The following is a 22,979-nucleotide window of genomic DNA, read 5'->3' as shown; positions in this document are numbered from 1 at the left end:
TTTATTATGAGGAGTGATCTTCTTAATGAATCAAGCACCTCTGACTCCACCACTCTACCTCATAAAGAGTTAGTGATCAACATGTCAAAGGTCGTCATAATAATGTCACCTGACCTTCGGATATCACAGCATCGGCATCGTAGAAGCGACACAGGTCTAGGAGGTAAGTAAATGTGGTATTTTACTTTATGTGCCGCACTTACAAGTAAGGCTGTGGTTATGTCCGCAGCGTTTCTGATGCATACATCCGCATGCGTCCTGTTTTCATATCTTTAACATTGTAGACGCAGGTACATGCGTTTGTATGCATTCGCCCGCGTTTTCTTACGCATGCATCGTTTCGCGATGTGCGGCTGGGTGCAGCAAACGCACCATGTTGCAATTTTTGAGGCGGCAAATTTCCATCATATATGCGCAGGCACGCTCATGCGGATGAGTGCGTTAAAAAATCGCATTACTGTCTATGGGAAGGCATGCGTACGCATGTCTTTGCGTACGCATGCGTTCGATGAGCTTCCGTTCTTCTGACTGCGCATGTTCAGGAACTTGATTTAGACACGCCCATTGAGACACGCCCTCCTGGAAATATCAAACGCATGCGCATAAAAAGCGCAAACGCATGCAAAAAATGCATGCAAATGCAGCATTTTTTTTTCCGTCATGCTTATGCTGATGCGGGGGAAAAACGCAGCATTATCATGCGTTTGCATTTGTTTTTCCATGCGTTTGCAGTTGCGGATGATACGCTGCGGACTCAACCGCAAATGTGAAACCAGCCTAACCTGTCACTTGATAACTGCTGCCCAATCGATTGCAGACAGGTATATTTTTCTCTGAAATACCAAAATAGACTTTAAAAATCCATATCTGGTGACTAGACTAGTCCGGCTCCCACAGCCTGCTTTTGAGACCCATCAATCACATGCAGTGTGACAGCGGGTTAACAGGTTAACGGCCGTGGTTGGATTGCAATTCCACCCGCAGCTGTTAGAGGCACATGTCAGCAGTTCAGAACAGCTGACATGTGCCGGGAAAGATGTGAGCTCAGTGCCGGAGCCCCCATCAAAGAGGGAGACATGGCATGCGCAGTATTAGTACGGCGCATGTCGTGAAGGTGTTAATACTGTACCATTCTATGCAATGTACAACTATAGTACATTGGGAGTCTGAAATTCCCCACCTGACCCATCAGAGGCCCATGCTGCTATGTTATTCCTCTCCCATGTTTTACACTGCAGCTTTGCTTGTTCAGATTGGCTGCTGTGTCCTGTATAAGAAAAAACAAATCCAGCCATCCAGAAGATGCATGGGAGGCATTATGGTGCTGCACTACCTGAGTACATCTCTCTGTGGGTGGACGCTCCCCAGGTTCTGGTCACCGGCGCACGTTTTGGAGGAATTTTGCACCCAGCGCTCAATCTGATTGTTGTAAATTCTTCTCCCATCTGTGAAATGAAGAAACATCTGAGGTATAAATAGATTAAGAAATCATTCTGAGAAATGACTGCAGCCATGACTGTAAGATAATTAATATTTAGCAGTTCCTCTTTAATGAGGAAAGTAGGTTACATGATACATTTGGGAGACGAGGAGAAGAACTTCCTTTCGCAACTTAAGTTAAGAAAACAGAAATCTAATTTTAAAACTTTAGGAAAAGCGCAGGTTACATGTCCTCGACAAATCTAATTCAAAGGACTATAAAAGCAATGGAAACACTAAGATGCCGAAAACAGCCACAAGGAAGTGCACTGTACCTTTCTCTCGAGAAACACCAACTGGAGGCTCATAATTATACTCTCTGTTGCCATAGTTTTCTCTATGTACAGTCTCGCAAAATCCATATCTTTCATCATATCCCTGCCTGAGAAGATAGGAAGAGGTCAAGCAAATACGGCATGAAGAGGACAGATTTTTTTTTCTGAAGTTATGTTCTTATTAGATGTAACAGTCATATGTTTCTGCAAAAACACACTCCAAGATACATCAGGGGCACAAGATGAACATATAAAGCTAAATCCCTACAGCAACAACAAAGGTTTAGTGTCATCTTTATTCAGTCACCATCTTATCTGCAACTGAAACATATATATGTCAAACAGATAGATGGATGGTAGACAGAAAATGTAAAAATGATAGATAGGTAAAAAGATGGATGGATAGAAGGATGGATGGAAGGATGGATGGATGGATGGATGGAGGGATAGATGGATAAATAGACACTGTGAGTGTAAATCCCTCAGCCATGACCCAGCAACCATCCGTATACAGGTCCAGAAGAAAGCAAAACTCAAGGCTCTATCCTGGGACCCCTACTCTACTCCATCTATACCTTTGGCTTGGGACTCCTAGAGTCCCATGGGTTTCAGAACCACATGTACGCTGATGATACTCTGATCTTCCCTACTGGCCTAGATGTCACCTCTCTGCTGTCCAGAATACCAGAGTGCCTATCAGCCATACACTCCTTCTCATCATGCTTCCTAATACTGAATAAAGACAAAACAAACCTCATAATCTAAAAAGTTAGTGAATGCCATCATTATCTCCCGCCTGGAATACTGCAATATTCTCCTCTGTGGCCTACCAACCAACACTCTCGCACCTCTCCAGTCCGTCCTTAAATCTGCTGCTCGATTAATCCATTTCTCAACTAGCTCCTCTCGCCTCTGCCAATCCCTTCACTCAGTTCCAATAATTTCCCAGTGAATCCAGGTAAAACTACTAACAATGGAATTGTAAACCAGCAGACTTTTTGGCTCAGATAAGCCTTCAACCACCCTGACACTCTTTGCACTGCTTGACAAAGGCTCAAGGACTTATGAGCTGAAACATTGCTATTTTCCACAATGGCGAATAATTCACTATTTTTTGCATCTGAAAAGTCTACTGCAGTGCTGCCTAGATCTTTGGATTTTCCTAACGTAAGAGTTGTTTGAGCGACAACTGGTGGGTGTGCAGCAATTACTACTCTGGACTTGTGCTGTTTATTATGAGAGAGAGAGACTAGATAGATAGATAATAGATAGATACTGTAGATAGATAGATAGATAGATAGATAGATAGATAGATAGATAGATAGATAGATAGATAGATAATAGATAGATAGATAGATAGATAGATAGATAGATAGATAGATAGATAGATAGATAGATAGATAATAGATAGATAGATAGATAGATAGATAGATAGATAGATAGATAGATAGATAGTGTGACAGAGTCACTGGCATAGTATGTGAAGGGAAATATGTATCACTGCGCATACTGCGGTCACTAATGTTAAACCAGATGGTGGTTTTGTAATGACTACCGCAAGCTCAATGAAGTGTCTGGTTTTGATGTGTACCCGATACCCCGCGTGGATGAACTCATTCAGTGAATGGGACGCGCATGGTACATCACAACCCTCAACCTGAGGAAGGGGTACTAGCAGATCCCCATGTCCCAGAGCGCCAAAGAGAAGACAGCCTTATTGATGCAGGATGGGTGTTTTCAGTACACCAGGATGCCCTCCGGACTGCAGGGGGCTTCAGCTAACGCCCAGAGGGCGATGGATCAAATCTTGGCTCCACGTAAGAAATATGCCGCAGCCTACTTGGTTGACATTGTCATCTTTAGCCCTGACTGGAGTTCACACTTGCCCAAGGTATTGGCGATCTTCGAGGCATTGAGGAAAGTGGGATTTACCATAAATCCAAAGAATAAATAATAATGTTTATTTTTATATAGCGCTAACATATTCCGCAGCGCTTTACAGTTTTTGCACACATTATCATTACTGTTCCCGATGGGGCTCACAATCTAGAATCCCTATCGGTATGTCTTTGGAATGTGGGAGGAAACCGGAGTGCCCGGAGGAAACCCACGCAAACACGGAGAGAACATACAAACTCTTTGCAGATGTTGTCCTGGGTGGGATTAGAACCCAGGACTCCAGTGCTGCAAGGCTGCAATGCTAACCACTGCGCCACCGTGCTGCCCTATAATAGGGAAGGAGGAGGCCAGGTACTTAGGCTACATCATCGAGTCAAGATCAAGCCTCAGTTGAATAATATACAGACAATTCAGAAGTAGCCACAGCCGCTATCCAAGAAACAAGTGAGGGCGTTTCTTGGGATTGTGGGGTATTACTGGCTTTTTATACGGAACTTTGCCATAATTGCCGCACCATGGTGGAAAGGACTCCTGACACAGAGATGGTGTTTCAAGAACTCAAGCAGGCTCTGTGCAAGCACCCGGTTCTGATTGCACCAGACTTTAGCAAAGAATTTATGGTCCAGACCGATACTTCAGAGGTTGGGTTGGGGGCCATGCTGTCACAGGAAATAAATGGTGAAGAGCATCCCATTCTAAACCTGAGCCAGAAACTCTCTTCCTGTGAAAAGAACTAAGCCATAGCCGAGAAAGAGTGCTTGGCTATAAAGTGGGCCGTAGACACCCTAAGGTACTACCTGCTAGGCCACAGGTTTAAGTTAGTTTCAGACCATGCCCCTCTGCGATGATTGAGAGAGAAGAAGGGTAAGAACGCCAGGGTGACTAGGTGATTCTTAGCCTTTCAGGACTTCACTTTCCGCGTAGAGCATAGGCCAGGGAGGATACATGGTAATGCAGATGCTCTCTCCCAAATTCCCTGCTTGATATCTGAAGGTGCCAAAACCCCTAGCTTTGGGCAGAATGGGAGAATATGTGACAGAGTCACTGGCATAGAATGTGAAGGGAAATACGTGTCACTGTGCATATGTGGCACCCCAGGAGTTAGGTTGCCACAGTGGCATTGCCTCCCTCACAGGGGGTGATGTCATGCCTGGAAGCAAGGAGAGATCCACTTAGCAGGTAACACAGCATCCAACACCTTTCCTGACTCCAGATGAGAAGGGGGAGCTCTAAACCTGGTTTCAGGGGAGCTTCCCCCATAAGTTCTGGCCTGGAGGCGGAGTTAGTGTGTGAGAAGGAGTTAGAGAGAGCAGACAGTGAAGGAGGAAGAGGCAAGTGAGGAGAACCTGGGGGATTGGAGCTGTGACTGAGCTCACCCCAAAACTGAGCGCCAAAGACCAGACGCCGGAGTCTGTGGTTGTGTGGGTACTGCAGGCCCAGCAACTAAATCTGGAGGGCAGGAGATTGCAGGTCTCCTGGCCCCATCTGACACTTGGTGGCACAGCAGCATACCAGAGCCCGGAGTCGCCATGAGGGAGTGACACCTGTAACAGGATCAAGCTACCTGCCATGCGGGTAGTGTTCCATTTTATTGACAGAGTGAGAGAGGGACTTGAGTAGAGCATAAAGCACCAAGAACCCAGAAAACAGCGCAGTAGGAAGGAGTCCAGCACCACCTGGCTAGGTGGACTCTGAATTGCTTCCAGGCTGCCCGGATCTCCATTACCACCTGTTACCTGTGCCCTGGACTGCACCTTCAACCAGGGATTAAAGGTAAAGAAAACTGCAGCCCTTCTGTCCTCTAGTCATTTCCTGCACCCTCAGTCCTGCACCACAACATCAACAATCCCCTTACAAAACTGTACCGGTAGCCCTGGGGCCCCGCTTCACCTGTGGGGAGCAGAACCATCCCAGCTACATCACCATCGGCCCCAGCGGTCTCCTTAAGTAGCGTCGGCCATCTATAGCTGAACAGCACAGGTGGCGTCACGTTAAAATCCCTTATAAACTTCCTCACTTCCTCATTTTCATTGCGCGCCCAGGGCCACGGACCGGGTCAACGCTGCTGTGACCACCCCTTTAAGAACTGTGTGACCCGGTTCCGAGTACCCCAAGGCCCTACTGGGCATCGCCCATACTGCGATCAGTGATGTAAAACCAGAGTGTTTTTGCCTCCAGTATGCTAAGTGCTCGGAGGGTTAATAGGAACCTATGTTATGGGCTGGTTTTAGTGGACCTCCATAGAGCGGGTGGGAGGGGGTCCACTGTATCTCCTCTTGCAGAGTTCTGACAGGACCTGTGTGATATCAAGGTCATGTGATCATCAGATGGGTTGTTAGATACCTGGGAAGGAGGATGGAAAAGAAAAAAACAAATTATTTGCTTCACGCTACTGTTCTATGTCTATGAGCTTAGAAGATGCATTACAATTTAGGGTAAACAGTCTGTGCCTTATATTGCCATGTATGTACTGGACTCCTAAGCTCAGAACTGTAGGACTTCAGGACTCCCAGATGCAATTTGTCAGCTTTCTACAGGGGAGTGAAGGTAAGTCCACAGGTAACAATGACATACCGTATATACTCGAGTATAAGCCGATATTTTAAGTCCATTTTTTTGGGCTGAAAGTCCCCCTCTCGGCTTATACTCGAGTCATACCCAGGGGTCGGCGCCGCTCCGTCTTCAGCATCTTCTGCAGTGACGCTCTGGTCAGAGGGCGCGATGACGTGGTTAGTGGGTTAGTGCGCGCCCTCTGCTGAACGTCAGTGCAGAAGACACTGAAGATGGAGCGGCGCCAGAACTAAGTCAGGTGAATATTGCAAGTGCCGGGGGCCTGAGTGACGGAGAGGTGAGTATGTGATTCTTTTTTTATTGACCGCAGCAACAGCAAATGGGGCAAATGTCTGTATGGAGCATCTTATGGGGCCATAACGTTTGTGCAGCACTATATGGGGCAAGTGTCTGTATGGGGCATCTTATGGGGCCATAATTAACGTTTGTGCAGCATTGTGTGGGGCAAATGTCTGTTTGGAGTATCTTATGGGGTCATAACGTTTGTGAAGCTCTATATGAGGCAAATATCTTTATGGAGCATCTTATGGGGCCATAATTAACATTTGTGGAGAATTATATGGGGCAATTGTCTGTATGGAGCATCTTATGGGGCCATAATCAAGGTTTGTGCAGCATTATATTGGGCAAATGTGTCTATGGGGCATCTTATGGGGCCATTACTAACCTTTATGCAGGATTATATGGGGCATATTTTAATATGGAGAACCTTATGGGGCCATCATAAACTTTATGGAGCATTGTAAGGGGTGTATTTTGTATGGAGCATTATATGGGGCTTCTGATTCAATATGGATATTCAAAAACACGTAACCTACTGATGTCTCAATTAATTTTACTTTTATTGGTATCTATTTTTACTTTTGACATTTACCGGTAACTGCTGCATTTCCCACCCTAGGCTTATACTTGAGTCATTAAGTTTTCCCAGCTTTTTGTGGCAAAATTAGGGGGGTCGGCTTATACTCGGGTCGGCTCATACTCAAGTATATAAGGTAATTGGAATCTGTGTCTCTTCTGGTAGCTACACATTATTCTAATTAAGGAGCATTTGTGATTGCAACAGATTCTCTATGTAATTTTACAACTCTGTATTAGGAGACAGTCACACAAATAAAATCTTGGTTTGTCAGTTGTCAGTATTTGCAATGTGCCGTGCAATAAATTGTACAAGCAGCCATTGTAGTCTGTGTGCTAGTGCACAAGGGTGATTTTCCAAACAGACCTCAGGTCCACTTGGCCACTTGGAAGAAAATTTTGCTGCATGCAATAGTCTGGACTGGGCTACGGACCTGACCAGTGCATGTGAATAGTGGGCAGATCCTGCACCCATCTGCTATGGGCACACAGAGCCGGTCACATCCATAATTTGCGTTCAGCGTTCATCTGAACTTGGTCTTAAATTGTTGCATCCATCCAGCCGAAAGTTGCCGCACAAATGGCTGTCCAAAATGTCAGTGGGAAACTGAGCACTTAAATGAATAAGTGAGCACTTCAGGTACAAATTGAACAGCAAGCAGCAGATCGATAGATTAAAAATAAACCCGGCACTTTTATATTTCAGAATCTTAGGAGTTGATGATGGCACCGCACATCTCTATAATAGCTGTAAATGTGTGCAAAAAGCGTTCTGTAGCCGGCAGCTCCCCTCTGGCTGTGAAGGCACAAGTCTAACCTGATCATTATCCGCTGTTCAGAGATGGCGGCATAAACAAATCTTATATTGCTTCTCATTTTTTCATTCTAAAGGTGACTTATATGGCAAGTTCAGCTCAAATAATGGTGATATTGACATGCTTAAAGGGAGCCTGTCCCATTGTACATACAGTCCGATCTGTGGACAGCAGGGTGTAGAGAAGGAGAAGCCAAGCAGAATGATATATCTGTTTGCTGGAAAAGTTTTAGTATTACTTGTATTTAATCATTGAAATCGTTGCTGTTTTTATTGATGGGTCCAGTGGGCGGTCCTACGAGTGACTGACAGCTATCTGCATGCAGCCATACAGGGAAGACTGTCAATCACTGTGTAGGACCGCCCACTGGACTCGTGTGTACAGACACCAGGGATTTCTACGAATAAAATGCAAGTTTTTCTGAAACTTTTCCCTTCTCTATAACATCCTACCTGCAGATCGGGTTCCATTTTCAACATGACAAGTTCATTGTCACCAAATTTAGCATTGTTTAACGTGCCTGTTTGAGCCCTTACATACCCCACCTTACATGCACACAAAGGTAAGACATAATTTGCGCCTAGTGCTATCAACAGTAATTTGCAGTCGGAATCAGAAATAGTTCTGATCTTGGGGTTTCCCACCAGCCAGGAACAGATAGTAGAACATATAAGGCAAGCAGTGCAATATTTGTAATGAAATCCAAATGCAAACATGATTTTTAGCCTCAAATACAAGCGTTTTAAAAAAAATAATTGTCCCCAAAGGTGGAAAACCATTACTTGTATGTCAATGTCAATAATGACTTCAGTACTGTGGTGAAACACTACCTGAGTGGGTTGGGAACACTCGCTTGGCACGGGATTTAAGCACTCAGGCACGGTTTCTCCACGTAAACAGTCTTCTTCGGTTTATTAAACGTCATAAACCACATAACAGTCTATTTCATTACATCCATAAACTTATCACGACCACCAGTCTGTTCATGCAGCAGATAAACTTCTCTGCCATATATTACCTTTCAGGAGCTCCGGCTCCACACACTGACTCCTGCCAGTGCTGGTTCACAGGGGAAAGCTGCCTCAATGGGATCACCGTCCTTGTGACCAGGGCACCTCAGATAGTCCAGACCCACAGTAGGAACTGTAGCTTCCCCAACACAGAAACCGTCTCAGGCTCTGTAGATGGAGCCTCTCCTTCCAGAAAGTCCAATCACAGGCACTTCCAACACACAGGTCATCAGTCCATGGTCTCACCAGGTGCTTGCAGGACTCCAGTCCATCCCACGACAATCCAACACCCTGTCCATTCCAGGACTCACACTCTCACCAGGTGCTTGCAGGACTCCAGTCCATCCCAGGACAATCCAACACCCTGACCATTCCAGGACTCACACTCTCACCAGGTGCTTGCAGGACTCCAGTCCATCCCAGGACAATCCAACACCCTGACCATTCCAGGACTCACACTCTCACCAGGTGCTTGCAGGACTGCAGTCCATCCCAGGGCAATCCAACACCCTGAGCGTTCAGAACTCACACTCTCACCAGGTGCTTGCAGGACTGCAGTCCATCCCAGGACAATCCAACACCCTGACCATTCCAGGACTCACACTCTCACCAGGTGCTTGCTGGACTCCAGTCCATCCCAGGGCAATCCAACACCCTGAGCGTTCAGAACTCACACTCTCACCAGGTGCTTGCAGGACTGCAGTCCATCCCAGGACAATCCAACACCCTGAGCATTCAGGTCCACAGTCTTTGTAAGTGCTTCCAGGAATTCTCCACTCACAGGAGCTTCCAACACCGACGGTCCAGTTCCACGGTCTCTCAGGTGCTTCCAGGAAGACTCCACTCACAGGAGCTTCCAACACCAACCGTCCAGGACCTTGCACATGGACCAAACAGATCCATACACTCTGATCATGTGACCAGACCTCCGTCACATTACATGGTTGTAACCACTCCACTAGATGGGAGTGTGTGTGGTTAGCCAGTCCCGCCCAGCTCGTCAGCTAACCCTATAAGCCCGCCCTCATAAGTAAACACAACAAACTCTTGTGGAACTATAAGTCCCAGCATAACCATATCATTTTGGGCTTACAGCGCAGAGCACCTCTGCGACACATACCGGCCATTTACAATCCTGTCGGACTTTGTCTCATCACCATAATTATGCCTCCAAGCGAATCCTGAAGCACACACACAGCGCTCCCTGGCTGTAACATGGGTTACCGCACCACAGTGCCTAAAACTCTAAATAAAGGGTGGGCAGTCTGCTTGCTACCACCCCATTCCAGGGTGCTGATGAGATGTGAGAGTGTGATGAGGGCCCCAGGACTGTCACCAGAAGGTGCCTATTAGATACAAGACAGGCAATAATTCAATAGAAAAAAATTTATTCCACTTGATTACTTCTTTTTTAACTTTGCTCCTCAACAAAAAAATAATATGACTCATGGATACGATGAGCAAAAATGGGAAAAAATCCTGCCTCTTAAAGGACAAAATTGCCTGTGCGCTTAAAAGAGTTAAATTCCACAATCTTATATTTAAACACATATAAAATTCAGAAAATAATCTAAAAAAAAACAGGTAAAATGAAGATGTCTCATCTCCCATTATAAATAATGCAGGTAGCCATTATCTGATTAATTAGGTGAGATCATGTTCCTAGAAGTCCCCACAAATCGCCATAGGCTATAATGAGATTGGTACCACATGAATAAAAGATATTCCCTTGCGCCTGTAACTACACTGCCTCTCCGGATATGTAAATGATAAAAGTTAATCCTAAGATAGAAAATTGTCCCCTCCGCTCCATTCATTATCAATGGAACTCCTGGATTCAGATGTTTCCGGTAGTCCCATAGACAATGGATGAAGCGGAGGGTGAGGGATCAAAAACTGGAGCAAGTTCAGAGAAGAGCAGCCAAGATGGTGAGTGGATTGCAAACTATGTCTTATGAGGAACGGTTAAAGGATCTGGGAATGTTTAGCTTGCAAAAAAGAAGGCTAAGAGGAGACTTAATAGCTGTCTACAAATATCTGAAGGGCTGTCACAGTGTAGAGGGATCATCATTATTCTCATTTGCACATGGAAACACGAGAAGCAATGGAATGAAAGGGAGTAGAGATTAGATATTAGAAAAAACTTTATGACAGTGAGGGTGATCTATGAGTGGAACAGGCGGCCATGAGAGGTGGTGAGTTCTCCTTCAATGGAAGTCTTCAAACAGAGGCTGGACAGACATCTGTCTGAGATGGTTTAGTGAATCCTGCATTGAGTAGGGGGTTGGACCAGATGACCCTGGAGGACCCTTCCAACTCTACCATTCTATGATTCTATTCCAGATGGGGCTCTGCAAAGCCTGGATCCCGGATGGCAGAGTCTTAGTTTTGGGTTTGTTGGGGGTCCAGAAAGTTTATTGTGATTATTGTGTTATGCTCTATGATTGAAAAGGGGAGGGAGGTTAACTGGTTGGGGAGGGCAGAGCCTAAAAAAAGGGGTACGGCTATAAAACATTTCAGTACCCAGCCCCAATCATGCTCCTAAAAAGTTGGCAGTTGCAAAGTTGAAGCAATTCTTTCCAGGATGGAGAAGCATTGACCAGCTGAGGGTGGCTTCAGCCTTCAGGAGATAAACCCTTTAAAAAACCTGACTTTCTATGAATAAAATAGATTAGAGTACCCTACTCTGGTGGTCATACCGGGGTACTGCAACACATTTTTTAATATTTTAGTCTGAGAATCTATGATGTAATGAAATGGGAGAAACTCACCGGGACAATGGCCGATATGCTTCACTTCTGTCGTATATCTCAGCTCGAGATGCCGGCCGCCTGTAATCTATGTGTCTAGGAATGTTTGCTGGGTATTGGGAATAATAGTCCCTCCACGGGGCAGGCCATGCTTGATGACTTCCTTGCACTGGATAAGGAGGGTAATATCCATAGCCGCCATCTCTGTAATGATGTGGAGGTGGAGGTGGTGGCGGATACATTCCTCTCCACTGGCCCATATTTTCTGGGGGTCTGCTCGGAGGTTGGTTGAACCAATGAGGAGGCGGAGGCCCATGGTCCATTGCAGTCAACTGTCACCTGTAAGTTCAATAATGTAATGTTGGTCACTTGTTCATTATCCTAGCACTCAATATTTATTAAAGTAGTTGTCAAGGATTAGAAGAACATGGCTGATTTGTTGCCTGACGTCTGGTATTGCAGCTCAGCCCTACTGAAGTGAAAGGAGCTAAACTGCAATACCACGTATAACCTATTGTCAAGGGTGGCGCTGTTTCTGAAGGAAAGCAGCTATGTTTTTCTAATCATGAATAACCCCTGTAAGTTAAAATACTGCAAGATATTCCCTTATATTAATCTATAAACTTTGTTTTCCTTTTGCAATAGTGCGATAGAAAATCATAAATAGCTGAGCTTGATTTCCAAACAATAATCTTCTGGGAATTCAGCAGAATATTGATGCGTTTTAGACTGTTTTCTATGGTATGAAAGCCTACATGTTTCATAGATGAAGCCACTGCCATGTACACTGGAGGTCCAACTTAAGGGTCTTGTAGTTTCATAAAAGCAACACAACATTTTTTGTTTTTTTAATCCTCGGCTTCCAAGAATCATAATTATTCTTCCGTTGACATAGATCTATGAGGGCTATTGTTTTTGTGGAACAAATAGTTTTTTATGGCACAATTAATTCTAAATCCCTATCTATTTAGTGACATAATTTCATGGGCTGGGCTAGTTCCAGTGTGATGCGCACAATGACAGCGCACTCTCTGTTGTCAGTTTAAATCAGTAACAATGAGCTGCCAACAGAGCGGTGTCAGAATACCCAGCGTGCAGAGACCAGTGACCACACTTGTGGGGGATGTGCTGGTCTCTGAACACGCTCTGTTGCCAGCTTGTCACTACTGATCTGAGACGACAACAGAGAGTGTGCTGTCATTGTGCACATCGCACTAGCCCAGCCAGTGAAATGAACGTCACTGATGATGCCTCGTTTCAGGGAGGATGCAGGGGCTACAGCAGTGACCACAGGCTCTGCCCCCGCTAGTGACGCTTCATTTGAGTATTCCAGTATGCACTTGAATTCTCAATCGAAATGTCATCAAAAAGGAACTAGGCAAAAAAATAGAAAAGTAATACCATAGTGTAATTAGGGAAGGATGAGATAACTTACCGGTCGGTGGGGGTCCGACAGCTGGGACCTAAGAATGGGGAAATTTTATCCCACTAGAATGGAGAGGCAGTGCACGTGGCTCGACCAACGCTCCATTCACTCCCAGTGAGGCTGCCAAGCACAGCACTAACCCTGTGCATCCAACTTACTGCTCCATTCTCTTACGGGAATAACAGTGCCCCGTCAGGGATAAAAGTTCCCTATTTTCCCGATTGATGTGAATCTCAGGGGTCGGACCTCTACCGATCACTGAATTATCACCTGTCATGTGGATAAGTGATAACTTGTTTCCATCATACAACCCCTTTAAGCCTGGAGCTTGCAAGGCCAATGAAATGAATGAGGTTATATTGCGACCCGCAAGCGTCCCAAGGTAATTGCAAATAACCAAGGTTCCTGGTATATTGCGGATTTGGGATGCGACCCCCAAGCACTTTCATTATGCTGCAATGTCAAAGCAGCATATATCGAATTTTGGCAGCACGACTTACATCACGGCCAAAAGCGCCTTATAGTCCCACCAGCCTTATTCGGTAGGTGAGTATAGGTACTGAGATAACGACCTTTTTATTTTTCCGTCAAGGTGTGGGTATTTTTTTTATGCAAGTTTGTTTTTGCTTTTATTGGTGCCATTTTAAAGTCCATATAACGTTTTAATCACTTTTACTATTTTTTTTTTTTTTTTTAAATAATGTGATATTTTGCTGTGGAATATGATGACGCTACATTAGCAAATATACAATAATATTTTCATATTTTTATCATTACAGATGTAGCAATATTTTTTTTTTGTTTCTCTTTTCATATTTTTGTGTAACAATGGAAAACAGCTGATCGGTGTAGGATCCCCACCAATCTGTTATTGATGACCTATCCTAATTGGGTTCACACTGCGTTAGTGTGACCCATTTAACGGACTACGTTACACCACGGCATAACGCGGTGTAACGTAGTCCGTTAATGCCACCATTACTTTCAATGGCGGATGCATCGCTAGCGCACGCCCACAATGGGCGTGCGCTAGCGATGTGCCGTCATTGAGTGACGGACCCGAGACGCGGGCTGCAGCGTTTCCGGGTCCGTCACTGCTAGCGCAGATGGAGCTAGCAGATGCTCCATCTGCGCTTGCGCTGTGCAAACGTCGGCACTTGCGCGAGTGCAGTCCGTTTAACGGATGTGTTGAACGGACTGCACAACGCAAGTGTGAACCTAGTTGTCACTGAAAACAATGTAATATACAGATGTGATGGGTCCTCTCCTCTTTGTGCAGCCTCTGTCCCGTCTAGATGAGGATCCTGAATGAATAGTCCATTAATTAAAGGGGTTATCCAGGCTGGGGGCTCAAGTCTCCAGTTACTCTATGTGATTGCAGACTTGTGAATCCTCACAATGTGCAATGGCGCGCTGTCAGGATTCACCAGTACCGAAGGTGGGAGTGTTGGTCAAGTGACTCCAAGCATGCACTTTGCATACTTCTGGACACATTCTGACTAGACTTGTCTGGCCTTGCTCAATTCACTTGTATTAAGCGAGGCTGTGCACGTCTAGTCTGCACGTGACCACATGTACGCAAATCGCATATTTTTGTCACCCGCCTGCCCAGTCTCAGCACCGGAGAATTCTGAGAGCGTGTAGTATGCGCCATGTGAGGATTCACAAGTCCGCCATCACGTAGAGTGACTCCACACTTGAACCCCAATTTGCATAATTCCAGACACATTCTGATTAGACGTGTCTAATCTGACCTAATGGCCTGGTACTTAGAAAGGTCGCGCACGTCTAGTCGACATGTGACTGCATGTATGCAAATTGCATACTTGCAGTCATGCGTCCGTCTGCTCCCAGTGCCGGCACCGGAGAATTCTAACAGTGCGTGCTGTGCACGTAGTGAGGACTCATAAGTCTGTAGTCACGTAGAGTGACTGCAGACTTGTATCCAACCCTGGACAATCCTTTAAAAACAGTACACCTACCCAATATCCATATTAGAAGTTATCCGTATACCATTACCTCCATAGCAATGTAGACCAGGCACTTACAGGTCAATTAAGGTGATGTAGATAATAATACAGAGTTCTATGGGATCCAAAGCTCAAATCTGGGCCTTAGAGGTGCAACTAAAAAATCCCCCAAAAAACAAAACAGAGGATTGTTACCTACAAAATATAAATCACGAAGAGACTCACCTGCGTCAGTCACGACAGCGGAGGCCTGATTCTGAGCGAACCGGGCTAAAGTCCATCTGCCACATGAGCTCCGGAGCGTCATGGATTAGCTGCAAGTCTTTGTATACAGACAAGAAATAATAAAGGGTCAAGGTACATGCGAATGATGACAAACTCATTCAGCCGGCCTGAAGCTAAAAATACTAAAGGGGAATCTCAGCGACTGGGCTGACATAGAAGAAATAGAGAACGTCATGAGGACCCTCCCGGGGATCGTCCTGCTCAATCACAGACCCATCACATCAGAGTAACAAACTGGAGTAAAAGTGTCTAAATCCCGGAAAGAATGAACGAGGAAAGTAAAAGGATCTGCCTGCCTGTAATACAGTACATTACTGACTGACTGCGTGATAGGAAGAAACATGCAATACACTGTAATAATGCTTTATATAGGAATTCAATGGATAGACCCATCGCTATGCTATGAACACATTCAAATGGAATTTTTTGATTTGCTTCCTAAATGCAAACTTTGAAGTGAGGGAGTCTATCACCTCAAAACGAAGACTCAGTTTCGTAGCCATTGTTACTTTTTTTCCCCTGTAAATCAATAATACAAGTGAAAATAATAAACTTTGTAATATATCTTATCAGTGATATCTGCTTCTTTCTCCTGGACTGATCCTTCATTCTCAATTCACAAGTATCGCTTCTCCTTGTGGAGAGTGACATGATAAGCATGTCGAGGTGAGGAGACTTAAAGCCGCAATGCTCCTCTGGGAAACATGCAAATTGTCTCTTCAGAGAGGAAGAGGACTAGAACTCTAGTGCCACCTATTGGAAGTAGCAATCCTAACAGTCAATGTTGACCCTTTAACGAGCCTTGTCACATGATTTAGGATAATAGCCAAACCAGAATCTCAATTTGCAGACACTGTGTTTCGGGGTACTGCCCTTCATCAGTGCAAAGTGGAGATCTGGTTTCGCTGATTGAGAGGCGTCTGACCGGGATCTAAGAAGTATCGTTTCTCCTTGTGGAGAGTGACATGATAAGCATGTCGAGGTGAGGAGACTTAAAGCCGCAATGCTCCTCTGGGAAATATGATACTTCTTGGATCCCGGTCAGACGCCTCTCAATCACCCAAACCAGATCTCCACTTTGCACTGATGAGGGGCAGTACCCCGAAACACAGTGTCTGCAAATTGAGGTTCTGGTTTGGCTATTATCCTAAGTCATGTGACAAGGCTCGTTAAAGGGTCGACATTGACTGTTAGGATTGCTACTTCCCATAGGTGGCACTAGTTCTAGTCCTCTTCCTCTCTGAAGAGACAATTTGCAATTCACAAGTAAAATCTGTCATTAGTGAACACAGACCTTTAAATGACTGAGATCGCAGATGATAGTTGGTGCTTATGGAGTTCTATGGAAAACTGTAACTGTTGTTTCTGGAAAACTTGCCGCAGATCTGTGTCTGATTCATGTGACGTTATTGTGAGGGCCCGATCATTGCCATCATGACTATCTCCACGTCAGCTCAGAGCATGGTGTAAGAGGCTTCTGTCAGTGCGGCACTGACAGGTGTAATCATTGCACTCCTGGTGCATTGCAATGCTTTATATCAGTGGAGTAAAAAAGTTAAAGACTCATAGAGGGACTAAGTAAAAACAGTTAAAAAAAAAAAAAATATATATATATATATATATATAATAAAATATATTACAGTGGGTACAGAAAGTATTCAGACCCCTTTACATTTTTCACTCTTAGTTTCATTAGCCATTTGGTAAATTCAAACAAGTTCATTTTTTCTCATTAATGTACACTCTGCACCCCATCTTGACTGAAAAAAAACAGAAATTTTTGCAAATTTAATGAAAAAGAAAAACTGAAATATCACATGGTCATAAGTCTTCAGACTCTTTGCTCAGTATTGAGGAGAAGCACCTTTTGAGCTAGTACAGCCTTGAGTCTTCTTGGGAATGATACAAGTTTTTTACACCTGGATTTGGGGATCAACTGCCATTCTTCCTTGCAGATCCTCTCCAGTTCTGTCAGGTTGGATGGTGAACGTTGGTGGACAGCCATTTTCAGGTCTCTCCAGAGATGCTCAGTTGGGTTTAGGTCAGGGCTCTGGCTGGGCCAGTGAAGAATGGTCACAGAGTTGTTCTGAAGCCGCTCCTTTGTTATTTTAGCTGTGTGCTTAGGGTCATTGTCTTGTTGAAAGGTGAATCTTCGGCCAAGTCTGAGGTCCAGAGCCCTCTGGAAGAGGTTCTCATCCAGGATATCTCTGTACTTGACCGCATTCATGTTTCCTTCAATAACAACCTGTCATGCTGTCCCTGCAGCTGAAAAACGCCCCCATACCATGATGCTGCCACCACGTTTCACTGTTGGGATTGTATTGGGCAGGTGATGAGCAGTGCCTGGTTTTTAATACACACAACACTTAGAATTATTTATTACCAAAAATGTCTATCTTCGTTTCATCAGACCAGAGAATCTTATTTCTCATAGTCTTGGAGTCCTTCATGTGTTTTTTTAGCAAACTCTATGCGGGCTTCCATATGTCTTGCACTGAGGAGAGGCTTCCGTTGGGTCACTCTGCCATAAAGGCCCGACTGGTGGAGGCTGCAGTGATAGTTGACTTTGTGGAACTTTCTCCTATCTCTCTACTGCATCTCTGGAGCTCAGCCACAGTGATCTTGGGGTTCTTCTTTACCTCTCTCACCAAGGCTCTTCTCCCACAATTGCTCAGTTTGGCTGGACGGCCAGGTCTAGGAAGACTTCTGGTGGTCCCAAACTTCTTCCATTTAAGGATTATGGAGGCCATTGTGCTCTTAGGAACCGTGAGTACTGCAGACATTCTGTTGTAACCTTGGCCAGATCTGTGCCTTGCCACAATTCTGTCTCTGAGCTTCTTGGCCAGTTCCTTTGACCTCATGATTGTCATTTGGTCTGACATGCACTGTGAGCTGTGAGGTCTTATATGGACAGGTGTGCGCCTTTCCAAATCAAGTCCTATCAGTTTAATTAAACACAGCTGGACTCCAATGAAGGAGTAGAACCATCTCAAGGAGGATCACAAGGAAATGGACAGGATGTGACTTAAATATGAGTGTCTGAGCAAAGGGTCTGAATACTTCTGACCGTGTGATATTTCAGTTTTTCTTTTTATTAAATTTGGAAAAATTTTTACATTTCTGTTTTTTTTCAGTCAAGATGGGGTGCAGAGTGTACATTAATGAGAAAAAAACTGAACTTTTTTGAATTTACCAAATGGCTGCAATGAAACAAAGAGTGAAAAATGTAAAGTGCTCTGAATACTTTCCGCACCCACTGTACGTGGTATCTTACCGCTTCTGCCTTCCCGAACGCCGTTTATACATTGCTCATATAACAACTGTGTGTGTAATATCACTGACTACACTGGCTAGAATTAGGAGTATAGAGATAATCTATACAAATAGGGCTTTTATGACCTTTTGGGAAAACGTGCTAAAAATATTTTAAAAACTATATAATAATATAAAAAAAAAATAAAAAAAACCTGCCCACTAATGAAAAGTTAAGTTCTGCCCCTCACACAGGGACCCTAACAGCTTAAAGTGGATCAGTCATTGTATTTCCACCCAACAAAAACCGAATATAATACTAAATAGATTTATTTGTCCTGGTGAAGCTGCTGTATTTACTTTGAAAATCCATGTCAAAATGACTGTATAATTCTTTCTGAAAATGTAACTCCATCTTTGCCCACCTAACCTGACTGACAGTTCTTCAGTGTTTTTCCTCCCTGCTGCTGCTGAGATCTCACGCTGCTCAGTACAAGCTGCAGCTGTCAGTCAGGCTGGGTGGTCGGAGCCTGAATACACTTGGACTCATGAGCTCTCTCACACTTTAGCTGGACTCATCTTATTATTAGGATTAAACAACCATTTTTGACATGGATTTTCAAAGTAAATATATCGGCCTCATCAGGGATCTATTTCATAATATATGCCTTTTTGCATTGTAAAATCTGGTGACAGATCGTCTTTAACTAGGACGTGACTTATCACGTTTCTATACTAATAGTTTTATGTTTATAAGTGCACAGAATGTTGTAGTGCATCAACACAAACCATTGTGCTGGACTCGTAAAGTCAGATCGTCAGAAAAAAAAATTGTAGTTTTGGCCGTCCATGCTGCATAAAATAGGCTACGGCATTTTTGAGTGGCAGGTTCCCGGTGTATTGCATATAATCCCTAAAATAACCCCCAACCTCATATATAGGGACACGGAAAAATCCGTTGGTGCTTGAATAATTAGAATTTCATTACTTGTCTTTTCCTGCTGCGTTCTCCTATTACCGCACACTGTTTCTCCTATAAACCTGTACTCTGTATTCATTGTGACGGTAAAATCTCATTTTATATTTATTGTTAGTTAATCTATCTATCATAATAAACATGTCAGACGTGCAATTACAGGAATCTGCTGAAGGCAAACAAACAAACAAGGAAGCAATCAAAGAAGAGCCAGAGAACGGCAGCCAGTGAGCAAGATGCTGCAGGGGGAGCTAGAGAGCACGTGAGAGCTGCACACTGTCCTAAGGCCACGTTCACACGCTCAGTATTTGGTCAGTATTTTACATCAGTATTTGTCAGCCAATACCAGGAGTGGGTGATAAATACAGAAGTGGTGACTTGTTTCTATTATATTTTTCCTATGATTGTTCCACTGATTTTAGCTTACAAATACCGATGTAAAATATTGACCAAATAATGAAAGTGTGTTTGGTTAACCCTTTCCTTTTCCTCTAAGCATCATTATATAACTTTGTTGCCTCGGGCTGTACACTTTACATTCCTCTGTGTAGTTCCCTGGCATAGTGTTGTGTGATTACGCTTCAGTTTCTACCCTGTCTGTCTTGTATTTTCCCATATACTGTACAGATTAGAGCTTCTTAGAAGCATAGGAAGGAACGAGGCCCAGGCTTCTCCACCTTCAGAGGTAATCCTAGAACAGGGATAGCCAGAGACCCCTAGCCTGAGGGTCAGTATAGGTGCACATCTGATATCCAGCAGTCACGCCGTCACAGCTGCCTGTTTCTTTGCTTGAAGGATACATGGTCTGCATCCATTTTTTTTCTCTGTGCTGCTTTTTTTCAAGTATCTATCTATTCATATCTGTTTTCCTCCTATCCATCAATCTATTCATATCTATCTAAAAATGGAAGCAGCTTTCCCCACCACCCACAGCTAAGTCCCCTAAACCATATAGCTTGTGCTGTTTCAATTTCTATTTTTTATCTATGTTATCAATTCATATGTATCAATCTGTAAAAAAATAAACAACTATCAGCATCTCCTAACAAAATAAGGCAAAGTGTGTACAGGTGGCAAGCTGCTGTGAATCTCTAATAGACAAACCAAGGAGTACAGCGCTTACTGTGTGCCCTAACATGTAAGCAATCATCGAATACATGGAATATACGGTAAACTACTGCTGTATAGAAATATTAAGAAAATGAAGGTAAATAGCGCACAAGTTGGAAACGAGAGCCCATCAGCCATGACATGGCGACATCTCTTTGATGGAACCCTAATCCTAATATTTATCAGACATGTATAGTATACAAGTGTGAAGGGCAGGTAGGATCGGTCTATCACATATCTATCTCTATATCTGTTCACTTCTTATCCAACAAACTATTCATATCTATCTAAAAATGGAAGAACCTCCCATAAACCATATCATTTATGCTGCTTCAAAACATTTTTTCTGTCTAATCATATTTATCCATCCACATAGTCAGGTCTGTCTATTAACCAGTCCATTCATTATCAATCAGCAATCACTTATCCCCTATGCATCAATCAATCTATGTCTATATCCCATATCTATATATTTATCTATAGCTATCTTTTTAGTGTTTCTATCCATATCTATAAATCTATCTACCATCTGTCTTTCTGTCTATTATATCTACTTATTTATCTTTTTCCCACAGCTACCTGCTATCTATATATCTCTCATCTATCTGCTATCGCTCATTCTCTATCTATAGTATAAATGTATTATATTTCTATTATCTATCTATATATTGTCTATCATTTATATATCTCTCGTTATTTACAGTATCTATTCTCTAGCTAACTATTATCTATTTATTATCTATCTATTATCTGTCTATTTATAATCTATCTATTATCTATCTATTATCCGTTTATCATCTATTATTTATCTATTATCTATTTATAATCTATCTATCATCTATCTAATAATCTATCTATTAGACTATCTATCAATCTATTATCTATATATTATCTATCTATTATCTATGTTCTATCTATTTATTGTCTATTATCTGTCATCTACCTATTATCTATCTATTAATCTATCTATTATCTGTCTATTTTCTATTATCTATCTATTATCCATCTATTTATTATCTATTATCTGTTTACTTTGTATCTATTATCTATCTTCTATTTATTATCTATCTATTATCTGTTTATTTTGTATCCATTATCTATCTATTATCTATCTATTTATTATCTATTTATAATCCATCTATTATCCATCTATTTATTATCTATCTATTATCTGTCTATTTTCTATTATCTATTATCCATCTATGTATTATCTATTTATAATCCATCTATTATCTATTATCCATCTATTTATTATCTATCTATTATCTGTCTATTTTCTATTATCTATCTATTATCCATCTATTTATTATCTATCTAGTATCTGTTTACCTTGTATCTATTATCCATCTATTTATTATCTATTTATAATCCATCTATTATCTGTCTACTATCTGTATCTACAGTATCCATGTATTTCTCTATGTACACATGATCAGTTTCCCTGTCCCTTCTCTCTGTGTATACATGATCAGTTTCCCTGTCCCTTCTGTGTATACATGATCAGTTTCCCTGTCCCTTCTGTGTATACATGATCAGTTTCCCTGTCCCTTCTCTCTGTGTATACATGATCAGTTTCCCTGTCCCTTCTCTCTGTGTATACATGATCAGTTTCCCTGTCCCTTCTGTGTATACATGATCAGTTTCCCTGTCCCTTCTCTCTGTGTATACATGATCAGTTTCCCTGTCCCTTCTCTCTATGTATATATGATCAGTTTCCCTGTCCCTTCTCTGTGTCTCCTCTCCCCTCTCTCATTAGTAATACCCAGGCTGTGACTCTGCCTTATTATCTAGAACTCCTGCACTCTCCGTGGCTCTGCACTCTCCGTGGCTCTGCATTATTGGTCTGTCATTGCTCTGCACCGCACGCAGGCGCCGCTCTCCTCCTGTGTAATCCCGGCACAGCAGCAGGATCCGGGCAGTCGGCGCTGCTGCTGCTGCTGCTGCTGTCACTGATCTGCGGCCGCGCCGCCACGGATACTCACAGCATCTGCCAGCAGCCGGCAGGTAGCAGCGTTATCAGCCGGCTGACTCCGCCCATTAGCTGACTGCCACGTCATCAGCCGGAACCACAGAGAGGCGCACCATTGTTTCAGTACGGGCAAATAAATATTGTGCACTTCGGACTGCTTCTAGCGCCATCTTGAGAAGGTCAAAACCTTGAGAAGGACAAAATCTTGCCAAAAATTTCCGCAAAATAAAATATTTTAGCTGTAATTTGTGTCAAAGTCTCAGACCTGCAGAGTAAAAATGAATCCTGCATTGTTTTTGTTTTTGCTCTTCAACTAAGAGCCATAACTTCTTTA

At 43.3% G+C, this 22,979-nt stretch overlaps 1 protein-coding gene across 3 annotated transcripts in view; it reads right to left on the bottom strand.

The window, feature by feature from the left end:
• The window catches only part of SEC16B (SEC16 homolog B, endoplasmic reticulum export factor), a 184,663-nt gene extending 161,940 nt beyond the window's left edge, over positions 1-22,723 (bottom strand). For 2 of the 3 annotated variants that reach the window (XM_069737792.1, XM_069737794.1), the window contains exons 1-4: positions 15,279-15,402; positions 11,679-11,996; positions 1,755-1,861; positions 1,334-1,445 (exon numbers count right to left, since the gene is read on the bottom strand). In XM_069737792.1, coding sequence (XP_069593893.1) covers positions 1,334-1,445; positions 1,755-1,861; positions 11,679-11,980 — 521 coding nt within the window. In that variant the 5' untranslated portion in view covers positions 11,981-11,996; positions 15,279-15,402. Of the gene's footprint in view, positions 1-1,333; positions 1,446-1,754; positions 1,862-11,678; positions 11,997-15,278; positions 15,403-22,658 lie in introns of those variants that run through there. The other variant, XM_069737793.1, reaches the window with a different exon arrangement.
• Between the last annotated feature and the right edge of the window lie 256 nt (positions 22,724-22,979).

Source organism: Ranitomeya imitator, chromosome 8 (assembly GCF_032444005.1).
Source record: "Ranitomeya imitator isolate aRanImi1 chromosome 8, aRanImi1.pri, whole genome shotgun sequence".
NCBI classification, from domain to species: domain Eukaryota; kingdom Metazoa; phylum Chordata; class Amphibia; order Anura; family Dendrobatidae; genus Ranitomeya; species Ranitomeya imitator.
The sequence above is the reverse complement of the archived record's forward strand: the minus strand, read 5'-3'. Positions and strand labels throughout refer to the sequence as shown.